A 13,257-nucleotide genomic window follows, 5' to 3' on the forward strand; every position below is an offset into this window, starting at 1 on the left:
TACGCTTAGAAGATAGTAGAGCTAGAAGACTCTTTAGAGTAGCTATAGCCTTCTCTAGCTAAGTAAGCCTTAGCTTATAATTCTTCTTAGAGATACTCTTACTATAGTTACTAATATCTAAGTTCTAGAACTACTTAGTAAAATTATAGTTACTATTACTAACTAGCTTCTTAGAAGCACGCAGAGCCTAAACTATAGAACTCTTCTTATATAACTAAAGTGCGCTTAGGCTATTAGAGCTATTAAGAAAGAAAAAAGGCTAAAATAATTAATAAGGAAGGTAGAATGCTATAGAAGGCTTATTAAGATCTACTAGCTTAGTAAATATAATCTTCTTACTAGAGAAGTTAGGCTAACCTAAGAATAAGTTAGCTATTATACTAATACTAAGAAAGTAGATATCTAAAAGGTAGTTAGAAACTTATAAGTAAAAGAGCACTAAAGTTCTACACTCTTTGCGTAGTAATTAGTGTAAGTTCTTTATAGTATTAGAAAGCTGTTTAACATAACTAAGCAACACAACTTAAATAGAAGCTTTAAACTATATTTGTAATAGCTATATATTTTGTTATATCTACTAAGCTCTTTATTCTTACCTAAAGCTAACTTATACTTAATTACGCTAATAAGATAATAGTATATAAGTGCAGTAATAAGAGGCTTAAAGACAATTTGCTTATAGTTTATACTAAGAGAGAAGAACTTATAGAAGAATAAATAGTTCTTAGATATATCTAGAGACGCTAAATTAATTTTGCGCTTAATCTAAGGTTCTTTACTCTAAGTTAGAAAGTAGGCTACTGTAAGAACTAGTCTAGCTAGAGTCTCTAAAGTATTAAGGTTAATAATATATTTATAGAGGTCTTTAACCTAGTTAATAGTAAAGTCTACGCGTAATATATATATTACTATAAAGAAATATAATATTAGTAGAATATCTTTTAGAAAGTAAGAAAGAAAGATAGTAGACTTACTCTAGCTAATAATAGTATTAGAAGTAGAAATACGTTTTAGTAGCTTGTATAACTCTACTACCTAATTACTAAGAGCTCTAGGTACTAGACGCTTTTTTGCAGGTAACTTAGAAAGAACTTTAGACTTAGATAGGCTAGAGCTCTTAATAGAGAGGCTAAATTTCTTAATATTAGATAGAGTTTTATAGTAGTTAGGTAGCATAGTAGAGCGTAAAGTGTCTTTACCTATAATACTCTAAAGCGCCTAAGAGGCGCTTAGCGCGTAATTAAGGTTAAAATCTATTTACGTAATACCTAAGAACGTCTTAATATTAATCTACTCTTAAAGGCTAAGAAGAGATTTCTTATTATCTAAAATAGAGAAGTTAAAGTTATTAAAAAGCTGCGTATCTAGCTTATTAAACTTATTAGCACTTGTAGGTATAGGCTAAGTAGTAATAGTAGCTAAATAGCTCTTAGTCTTAGACATAGTAGTTATCTTATTAGTAGAAGTTAGCTTAGTAGTAGTAGCCTCTAGCGTAGTAATAGTAGACGCTTACTTAGGCGTAGCGCGCAGAAGAGCTTATAGAGTAGTAGAGTAGGCGTTATTAAAGTTAGAGAAGATAATAGACGCGCTCTTAATAAGAGGCTACTTAATAGTTTTATCTTTAGGCGTAGTATTAATAGAGCTAAAAGCTATAGTAAGAATACGCGTAGAATAATAGTAGTAGTAGTAAAGTAAAGAGTAAAAAGAGGTAGAAGAGCGCGTAGAAGAGTATAAGGCAGTTAAAGCGTAGAAAGAGTAGAAAGTAGTAATAGAAATATTATAGAAGAATTTACTTAATATATTTACTGCCTAAAGAGCTATTAAGTCTATAGTAATAGACCTACTTTTCTTATAAGAACTACTACGCGACACTAGATTATAATACTAGAATTTTAAAGCTAGCTAGTATATAATAATACTCTTAGAATATATTAGTAATGTAAGAAGAATATTATAATACTATAATACAGAATGTAATGCATTTAGAGTAGTTAGAATTTTAACTAAAGGCTACTTAGCTAGAGCTATAGTAAAACTCTAACTAGATATCTTAAGTAGGCGCTTAGATTAGTATCTGCTAATAAGAAAAGACTCTTAGATAGGCTAAGAAATAGCTTTAAGAACCTTAGAAATAGATCTTAACTTTATAGAAGAATTATTTTAATTTAGAAAGATGTTAAAAGATTTTTTATATAATTATAAAGGCTGCTAAGGCTATTACTATTAGTACTTCTTAATTATAGCTTAGAATCTAGTATTATTATAATAACTACTAAAAATCTAAAGATGTTATAATAGAAAGATTATATCTAAACAACATTTAGAACCTAAGGCTAAAGAAGAAGAGACTTTCTTTCTTTTAAGTGTAGAAGAGAAGTAATATAGGTTTAGCTATTATAATATTATAGGCGTAAGAATATAAGGTAATAAGAGAAGACTTAGAAGTATATTATAATTTTATTTACTATAACTATAGAGTAGAATAGATAGACCTAAGAGTTAATTAGAGAGAAAAGAGACTAGAGAACTACTTGCGTATAGAAGAGCTAGTAGAGCTAGAAGTTATAGAATTAGCAGGAGTTAAAGAAGAAACAGGCTTAGTAGTTCTAGTAGAAGTAGTAACAGAAGTAGTAACAGTAGAAGCCTTAAACTTAATAATATTATTACTAATAGTATCTACTTTATTAGTAACAGCTTTCTTAGGCTTAGACTACTTATAAGGTTAACTATAACTACTACCTAGAACCTAGATAGAAGAAGAAACAGCATAAGAAGCGCAATAATAAGGTTTTCTAGTTAGTATAATAGGCTTAAGAACACTAGCAGCTAAATAGCTATTAGGCCTAATAGAAAGTACAGCGTCTAGAGTAGGCTAGCTAGTAGACAGATTAGACTTTGCAGGTTAGCTCTAACACTTAGTAATAGTTAACCTAAACTTATTATTACTCTTACTAAGAATCTTTAAGTATAGTAATAATAACTAAATATAAGTTGCGCTAGTAGAAGTAGAAGCAGCCTTAGCATTAGAAGTCTTTTTAGGTAAATTACAGCTAAGATTCTTTAGGCTTAGTTAGAAAGCTAAGTTATAACTAGCGTTAACATTACTTAAATAGTATCTATACTAAGTAGCTATACTATTACTAGCCTAGGTAAATAAGGCCTTATTACTCTCTTTAGATGTAGTAGTTAGCTTCTTACTAGCCTTAAGATAAGTAAGAACGCTCTTAGAGAGACTAGCAATTATATTAGAGGTAACTATAGACTTAGTAGCTATAGTAGACTTAAGGCTGCGCCTTACTACTTAGGTCTCTAGAAGAATATATTAGTAAAGATACTAGAAATAAGAAAGTAAGTGTCTAAAGAATAGTTAGTAACTTACTACAAAAAGAGTAGACTTAATAATTACTATGCTTTAAGTAATTAGTGTAAACTCTACTCTTTATTAGCTAGCTATTAATATAGACCTAGATATACTAGCTAAACATCTTTCTATAATTTAACAACGTACACTAACTATAGATAATAATCTTAATAGAAGAATTCTTAACTAAAGAATTAATTGTACTAACTAACTTAGCGCTAAAGTAATAAGATAGTATAAGTGCCTTTATATTAGAGTTAAATAGCTAGCGCGTAGACTTATTATCTAACTAAAAGAATTTGCTAATAGTTATCTCTAGATTAGCTAAGTAGAAGTTACTATAAGCGTTAACCTACACATTAGACTAATAGCTTTTCTAATTAGTAGCTAGAATAGATAGAGAAGAACTAAGTATACGCTCTACGCTTTATAAAGTATATAAGTAATTCTACATATCTATAGTAAAGCTAAGAGTAATAATATAGGCTCTCTAGTTAGTTACTAATAAGGTAGAAGATATTAGAATAATATTTAGTTAAAAAGCTCTAGAGAAGAGAAAAGACTTACGCTAGGTAATATACTAATTGCAGCTAGAGTTAGAAGTTTTATACTTATATAACTTTACTATACGCGTACTACGCCTACTTTCTTTAATAGCTTTAGTTAGAGTAAAGATAGAAAAGCGTAGAGACTTACTCTAGTTCTTTTACTTTTTAGAAAGGTAAGATATAGGCGTCTAAGAGGCTTTTATTAGAGCTAAGTTAGGCTAAGAAGAGCTAGCAGAGTTAACGTTATAGATAGAGAAAAGTAGTAGAGTAGTATTAGGCACATTAGTTATAATAGTATTAGTTTAGCTAACACTAGCGCTAGTCTTAGCTTTAATTAAGAGCGTAGTCTTAAGTAGAGTAAGTAGAGTAAGTTTAGCTAATAGCTGTTTAGGCGTACGTAAAAGTTAGAATAATAGCGCAGTATTATTACTAGCACTCTTAGTTATAAGCTAAGTAGTAATAGTAGTAGAATTATCTATAGCCTTAGGCTTAATAGTTATCTTATTAGTAGAAGTTAGCTTAAAAAGCGTAAGCGCGTACGTAGTAATAGTAGTAGCTTACTTAGCTATAGTAGACTTAAGAGTAGGTATAGTAGTAAAGGTAGTAGAGCTATTATTAGCCTTAGATATAATAGCTAGCTTAGCAGTAAGCTTCTAAGTATAAAAGGTAGATGTAGTAACTAGTATAGTGTCTATAGTAGCTAACTTGCCTTTAGAGCGCTTAAGTAAAGCTATAGTAGAGAAAGAAGGTTAAGGTAGAGTAAAGTAGAAGAAGAGAAAAAGATAGAGAGAGAATAGTAGAAGGCTACGCGCGTAAAGGTAGAGTTAAGAGTAGTAATTACTATATGTAAAAAGAAAAGTTATAATATTATTATTTTAATAGCCTAGTTACTAAGCGCTAAAAGGCTTTTAAGTAAAAAAGTAGGGCAACTAGTATATAAGTTCTAATAGTAGTATAGCATATATAAACCTTCTAGAATATCTCTATAAATATACTAGCAATATAATAGAAATAATAGAATATCTATTAGAGAAAAGGCTAATATTATAGAGAGTTAAGAGCTAGACAGGTAGGCGCTATAAAAAAGTAAAGATTAAACCTAAGAAAGATATAAATCTAAGCCTAAGAGATTATTAGCTACTAATATTAAAAGTAATTAAGACAAGGTTTAGAATATACTAGAGAAACAGAGAAAGAGGCTATAAGTAGGTAGAAAAGATTAAATTAAAATAAGAAGAGTAATAGAGAGAGATGTACTAGAATAGAAATAGCCTAAAGAGATTTTGTATTTAGATTTCTAGGTAGAAGTTTAGCGTATAGTATATTTAAATTAAGTAGATAGAATCTAGTAATATAATAGGTAGAAGAGAATATCTAAGAGCTATTCTTTCTTTTACGCTTAAGAAGAAAAGAAGGCTTTCTTCTTAAGTATAGAAAAGATATAGTAGTAAAACTAGTAATATAATAATAGGCTAAATAGCTATTAGGCTTAAGAGTTAGTGCGCTAGAGAAAGCTAGGTCTAAACAGCGTTTAGATAAGAATAATAATAATAATAGATACACACAATATAATTAACTGTATTAAGCACCTATTCTAATAGAGATACTTCTAATCTCTCTACTATAATAGTAAGCTTATTTTAGTAGGCTCTAACTAATTAATCTAATACCTAAATATATAGAGTTATTAGCTTAACTAAATAGTAGATATAAGTCTTTAGCTTTATTATTTACTATTTAGTCTACTAGTTTATTTCTAGAGATACTAGTGTATCTAGGTACCTACTATACTTATATATTATAAGTATTTATAATACTATATATCTATAAGAAAGCCTATTAGAATAATACTAGTACTTATTCTTAGATACTCTAAATAATAAAGGTACTATTAATATAGAGTATAATTTTCTAGTAGCTAGATAGAGTAAAATAAACTATATATATAAGACCTCTATAGGCTTCTATTACTTCTATATTAAATACGTAAGAAAAAAAATATAATAAGCTTTAGCTAGTTATTAATTTAGTCTATTCTTAGTAAATAGCGTACTTATAGGTTACTACTCTTTAACTTTTAATTTATTACTTAAAGCTATCTAAGAAAATAGTTACTATTATTAGACTAAGAGCCTTCTACTATGCCTTAAAAGAGGCTATAGCTTTAGCCTTAGCCTAGCTAAAAGTAGAGTCTTCTTATAAGCCTAGTAAGAAATATTAAGTATTAGTTAATATTAGCCTAGAAATAGCTAGAAGTAGCTAGGCTATCTATTAAACTTTTAATTAAGAGCGTTAGTATTCTTTAGCTTTTCTACTCTATTAAATAGAAAGTAGCGTTATTTTATTTACTAGTAGATAGAAACTATCTATACTTAGTAAGTATACTAATTATTAGAGCTTAATCTCTTTTAAAGCTACTACTATAAATAGTATAGTAGCTTCTCTTAGTATAATAGCGTTTAGTATAGTTCTTTACGCTAGTAGTATAGCTCTTATAGTAGTTATTATAGTATAGTCTATTATAGCTAGGTACTATCTAATATAAGTACTAATAGTAAGCTTCTAGAAGGCTTTAATAATTTATAAGTTCTTTATTTTCTTTTTATACTATACTTTAGCTCTATAGAATAGTAATAGTATAATATAAGTTATAACTACTTTATAAAAAGACGTAGTAAGTAGACTATAGATAGTATTTATAAGACTTTAAAAGTAGTAAGAAATCTTTTAAGTAACTACTATCTATTTAGTAATATAAGTTTTAAAAGTTAGCTTTTTATTAAACTATACCTCTAGCTAGTAGAAAGTAGCCTAGCTACTATTTACTTTAGAGAAAATAGTATAAATTTCTTAATTATTAAGCTAGATAAAGAGAAAAAGTAGGCTTTATTTTCTTATTAGGTAAATTAGCTTAGTTTTCTTAAAAGTAAACGTAACTTTATTTACTACTTTCTATTTATTAATAGACTTTAAATTAGAGGCTAGTAATATAGTACTCTTATCTAGAGAATAGGTAGTTTTATAGATATAAATATTATTAGTATACTTAAAGTATAATTATTAGTTCTAGTTTAAAAGTTTAGCTAAGTAGAAAGTATAAAAAACTAGTAAAAGTAGTAATTCTTAGAGTATTTTATAGTGTATAGAGTAGGCTAGAGTAGTAGCGTTTTTTAGCCTTATATAGATAGTTCTATTAAATAAAAACTTCTAAATAAGCTTTTTAAGAATTAAAGGCTAGCTCTAATCTTTAAGTTATTAAAGAAACTAATTCTTAAGTAGCGTATTAAATATTTCTTAAACGTTTATAGTAGCTATAAATACGTACTTATACTTAGACTAGATAGTTTCTATATTATAGATAAAAGATATAACTAGGTCTATAGCTAAGCGCTTAGGTAGTACGCCTTTATACTATAAGCTAAGAATATTATAGACTATAGTAATATAGACTATCTACTTTATAATAATTTAGTTAAGACTCTTATTTATATATAACGTAAGAGTAATAAGTCTTATTAAGTAGAGAGAAGACTTATCTTTCTTTCTAATCTTTAGAATTATAGCTACCTTTATATTACTCTATATATCTTTATAATAGGCTTTAGTAAAATATTCTTAGTAAATAGTATATATAAAGAATTAAATATATAACTAGCTTACCTTAAGTAGCCTAATAGTAACTTTATTAGACTTAGGTAAAATACTAGAGACACTAATTATACTCTTTTTAACTTTTTCTATAAAAACGTAAGTATTCTAGAGTAAACACTTATTAGGTATTTTATTTATAAGAGGTAGAGGCTTAGAGAGATTATTTTTTACTAAAAAGTAGTTAAGTATAGCCTTTTATAAAGCTTTAGCCTTCTTTAAAAGTATAGTAAAAGTTTAGCTATTAATAATTAGTAAAGTGTCTATTTAGTTATATATTATCTTATACTACTTAACTAGCCTATAAAGATTCTAGTTAGAGGTATAGAAATTAATGCAGTATTGCTAGTACTCTCTCTTAGTCTTTCTAACTCTAGTAAGAAATACTCTAGTAGTATTAGAAAGTAGCTTACTATTAAAGACTTTATTTCTAATATAAGCTTTATATAAAGTCTAGTACTTATTTATCTACTAAAGCGCTAAGTAGTCTAACTTATAGGCTAGCTTACTAGCAACTTTAATAGCGTTATTTATAGCTTTAGTAATATCTACTATACTATCTTTAATTTATTATACTATTAAGTTTTAGCTAATAAGTCTAAAGCTAATAAGATTTAGTTTAACTAGCCTAGTAAACTAGAGTAAGTTATAGTTAGAGATATAGTAGTAATATTATTCTAAGACCTATTAGCTATAGCTAAGTAGAACTATTACTAAAGTATTATAGTTAGATTCTAAATATAGAGTAGCTTACACTAAAGTTCTAGTAAAAAGAATATTTAAAAAAGAGATATTAATAATATACTTAGTATAATAAGTAGGCTCTCTAAGTTCTCTAATAAAAGAGATATTATTTTAGCTAGCTTAGTAGGTAACTTCTAAACTACTATATATAGTAATAAAATCTAGTTTAAAAAGTTTATATTAGACGTTTAAGTTCTCTCTAATAAGATAATTAGAAGAGAAAGTTAAAGAAACTAAGTAGTATAAAGTTATATTATCTAAGAGTTATTAGTAGAAGTTTAAAATAGAGTATCTATTAATCTTAACCTATAAAAAGTCTCTACTAAAGTAGAAATAAATAATATTAGCTTTAAAGCTAGAGACTTTTTAGATATAAGTTAGAACCTATAAATAGTTCTATTTCTAGATCTTAGAGTTATTCTAGCTAATTACTAGAAAAAGTATATAGTAGCCTAGGTAGATAGAGATCTAGATACTAGTTATAGTAAAAGGTTCTTAAATATAAATAATATTAATTTTAGCATTCTATATAAGTTAGAGAGTAGAAATATAGTAGAGTAAGCTTCTAGCTACATTAGACTAGTAAACTTAAAGCTAGCTATTATAGTTCTATAGGTAATTACTATTATTATTTAAAGATTATCTTAATATAAGTATAAATTAGTACTTATTTTAGTATCTATATATTCTATAGAGAAAGAGTTAGTATACTTAGAGTCTCTAGACCTAACACTTTTAGTAGAGAGTTAATAAAAGCTAAGGTCTTATATTAGCGCTACTAATTATTATAGTCTAAAAGATTCTAGCGCTTTAAACTTACTTATTAATTTCTACCTAGGCGCTATACTCTTAGAATAGCCTCTCTTATTAGTAGCTACTATAGTAGTACTTTATACTAGAGGCCTAAGTATATTACTTTTAGTAAAGTTAATAGGTATTTCTTTAGAGGCGCTTATTAGTAGATTTATAGTAGCTATAGTAGCTACTAATATTACATATTAACTAGTCTACTTTATAGTTAATAGTATTCTTTTTATAAAGTGTACTATTTATCTATTTACTTATAATAAAGCTATAGAATAATTAAAGTAGATAGCCTTATAAAAGCTATAGTAGTTAGAGCACTTTAGTATATTTTAGTAGCTTTTAACTAGGCCTTTATATATAGCTAATAGCTTACTATATCTAGAATAGTAAGCTACTTTTATATAGTTTATAATCTTATAATACTTTTAATAGCTAGAGTTATATAGTAAAATAAGTAAGTTCTTTTAAATTTTCTTTAAATAGTTACTTTAGCTAAATAGATAGAAAGCGCAAACTAGAGTAGAGAAAGAAATAATCTATATAATTCTTCTATTCTTCTAAGAGCTATACTATAATAGTTAAATACTTATAAATTATACTCTAGTCTATAAGAGTACCTTATTATAAACTTTATTTAGATAAGTAAAAATAAGGCTATCTAAAATTAATCTATAATAGCTATTAACGCCTTAGACTATATAGTTAACTTAGCGCTTAAAAAGCCTAGTATCTTTACTCTTAACTACTCTAATTATAAGTTTACGTAGTTTTTAGTTTATAAGATAAGCTTTAATATCTTTATTATAGAGCGTAATTACCTAGCCTATTTTTATAGTTTTAGTTTAGAGTATATTAGATAGAGTAATTCTATTTCTAATAGCTTCTATAATAGCTTTATATATAGTAAATAAAAAAGCTTATTATATATGTATAGCTAGCCTAAAAGTAATAAGAATATAATTATTTATAAGTAGTAGATAGACTATAGAGTATAGTGCTAGCTTTACTATTAGTACTACTTTTATCTTAGCAGCGCCTCTTTATAGAAGTATAGAATTTTTTAGAGTTTTTACTATCTTTATCTAAAAGTAGTAAAATAAGCTAGTAGAGGCCTTAGTATTACTTTTAGAAGCTAGTAAAGAGTTAAATAATAAGTAAATAGCTTTTAATATCTATTTCTAGAGTTCTTTAGTAATAAAGAGCTAGGTAGAGTTAGTAAAATAATCTAAATAGCTATTAATAGCTATAGCTAAGTTCTAAATAATATTATAGTAAGTTTTAGTAGCCTTTTAGTTTACTTAAATTTACTAGTAAATAGCGTCTAAGATAGCTTAGTATCTTAATAGTGTACTCTTACTAATAAAAGCTATAGTGTAATTAAGTTTACGCTATTATTTCTTATTAAAAGTACGTAAATTTTTATAAGCTAGACTTTTAGAGTTATCTTATTAAGTTTAGAAAAGCTACACTAAGTATAGTAAACTCTTAGGCGTAGCTATATTAGCTATTCTAAACTATTTATATATAAGCGTAGATATTTAGATAGCTAAAGTAGTTAGAGACTACTACTATAGATTAATTAGTGCAAAAATATTAGTAAAAAGTTAAGGTTCTAGAATTCTAAAAAGTTAGTGTTTAGTGTCTATAGACATAGAAGGGACTGATTGGCTTTCTTTTGCAACGTTGGACGACTACCAGATCATTGATCCTAACATCTAATGACTAATATCACCACCATACGAACCACGCGCAATGACAACGACGAGTTTCGCGGAAGGCGCACATGTGCCGAATTCTCTACATCTTTGGCTTTACCGCTTCCTGTTGTTGCACATCGCGAATCTCTCTAACAGTTCCTATCCGCCAGCTCACATCATGGTCAAAGCTCTCTCCCTTGGCCTTCTGCTTTGGCACTCTCCAACGCCACCTCAGAATACTCTGCTTTCCGTCGGGTGCGTTCAGCAGGTTATCCACCCACCTTCCGACGATCGGTAACATCTTGAAACCATGACCGGAGTCACCCGACAGTATCATAACAGAAGAGGAAGTGTTCGGCACGTAGTCGACGATGAAGTCCGAGTCTGCCGTGTCTGCAAACCAGCATATGAACTTCTCGACCAGAGGTCGATCGGCGAGGTAGGGCAGTGTTTGGCGGAGAAGTTCGCGCATCTGTTCTTCGTCTTCTTTCGGCACGAAGCGCATAAGCTCTTGCGGTGCTTCAGAAATCCCGGTGCCTGGGTTAGTGTTGATGTAACCACCTCCCATCGGGCAAATCTTGAGGAGATTTGTCTTTGGGTCTGGCTCGAAGAAGAAACCGAGGTCGCGGGCGTATGTGACTGGAATACCGCGAAGTGCCGCCGTCTCGTCATCGGTAAGGCGGACGTGTGCAACTGACCAGGATTTCGCGGACACTTCGGCACTGACCTTAGGAACAATCTTGTGGGCTGCGGCACCAACGGCGACGATGACTAACTTGGCGGCATGGGATTGCGCAGCCTTTGTTCGAACACCAATGCTCTTCCTGCTCTTGCCCGATCCCTCATATACAATCTTCTCTATCGCACCGACCTTCTCGCCCAAGAAGAATCTAACGCCATTCCTCCTGGCCTCGCGATAAATCCCTCTCAGCGCATTAGCTGAGTGCACATAGCCGTCGTATTTGGACACGTATCCCTTCCAGCCGGGCATGTCACCAGTAAACTGCCAAGCTCCAGCTACATCACGTACGTCTTGAGGGCCCGAGATGTGATGAAAGAAAGGCTTCATCTCCGGGTGCTTCTCCGCAGCCGCCTGGAACCGGTGCAGCGTTCCCACTGCTTTTTGGGATGCAGCACCAGAAACAACATTAAGATAGCCCACTCGGTGGAAGTAAGGCGCATAGAGGGGTGTTTGCCAGGCGTGGGTGGCTTCCTTTTAGTATGTCAGTCATTGTTCGAACGATCAGTCCCTCATAGCATCGCTCGGGGTGCAGACAGCTACATACCACGGCCAGATCTGTATAGAAATCGTCTTCGTATTCCGCTCGCATGATCTTGTTCAGGTCGTTGCCAGCAGACCATCGGGATGGAATCTCGTCATCTTTCTCGAAGACCGTGATGTTGGTGTAGCCTTTCCTGGAGAGCTCAAGAGCCGTGGAGAGACCGAACGCGCCTCCCCCGATGATAGCTATAGCGTCGCTTTTAGAAACGCCCATGGTGATAAGCCAGGAAAGATGCGAAGTACGAGTGCAAGGATAAACACCTTGAAGCGTCACGGTATGTCATGAGACCCTGGAAGGACAGGTGCTGTCGTGCGACGTGAGTGTCCAGTCCATACATGACACGAAGCCATCGACCAGAGTCTCGCCAGAATGTCGATACGGGATTATATCCGCTGTCGCATGCATTGTCAGCCCCCGCAGATGTTGCAAGCGTTATCGTCGTGCTGTGATGCTTGCTCCTGACTTGCCCTGTGCACGCTAGTGTTATCGATAAGGTTGTCTCCACAGAATTGCTCACGCTGTTTGGTCCTTGTCTTCCCCCTTCCTGCAAGGTCGGATGGCCTCCCGACACTTCGAAAGCGAGACTTGTATCGCCCAACCGTGTTTCATGCCCTCTTCTGGCATGGATGGTATGTCGACTTGCTGGCATTACGATGACCGAACACAGCCGTGATTCCTGTGACCGAAGTCGCGAGATCATCGATAGATCCCAGATTGACAGCCTCCAGCAAGTCCTTCTTCGTACATTGGATATCATCTTCTGACCGCATGCCAGGAATGTAGTCAAAAGAGCACTCTTAGACAGGATTTTCTTGCTATATACGTCTGGGACATAGTTCTTGAACTCATTCCGACAGCGACCGTTGTTCATCGCAACGAAGCTGTGTCCTACATATGGAAGCTCTATGCACACCATATACGGCCAACGATAAGCTTGATAAGAAAGTTGCTACATGGATGCATAGTATTATCGAGCACTTGCCAGCCTCGTTCCTCTTCTGTCAAGACGCTTCGCCAACGTACTTTCCCGACTAGGTGGAAGACGTGCGCTTTGTTCCGACATGTTTTCTCAACGCTGCAACGAGATCATGTATCGAGACAATTCATACCTCCTTGCGCCATACGGGCGGAGTATACGAGTGTTCACAAACGTAATACTCAAAAGGTAG

General features: G+C 31.4%; 1 protein-coding gene across 1 annotated transcript; it reads right to left on the bottom strand.

Moving 5' to 3' along the window:
• Positions 1-10,905: 10,905 nt before the first annotated feature.
• J4E83_010246 (uncharacterized protein) lies at positions 10,906-12,301 on the bottom strand (the record flags this gene model as incomplete). The annotated part of the gene is made up of 2 exons (XM_049337128.1): positions 10,906-12,018; positions 12,092-12,301. The coding sequence occupies 2 exons, from the start codon at positions 12,299-12,301 to the stop codon at positions 10,906-10,908; spliced, it is 1,323 nt and encodes a 440-aa protein (XP_049183676.1).
• Between the last annotated feature and the right edge of the window lie 956 nt (positions 12,302-13,257).

Source organism: Alternaria metachromatica (genome assembly GCF_023757995.1).
Source record: "Alternaria metachromatica strain BMP 0045 chromosome Unknown scaffold_43, whole genome shotgun sequence".
Lineage (NCBI taxonomy): Eukaryota > Fungi > Ascomycota > Dothideomycetes > Pleosporales > Pleosporaceae > Alternaria > Alternaria metachromatica.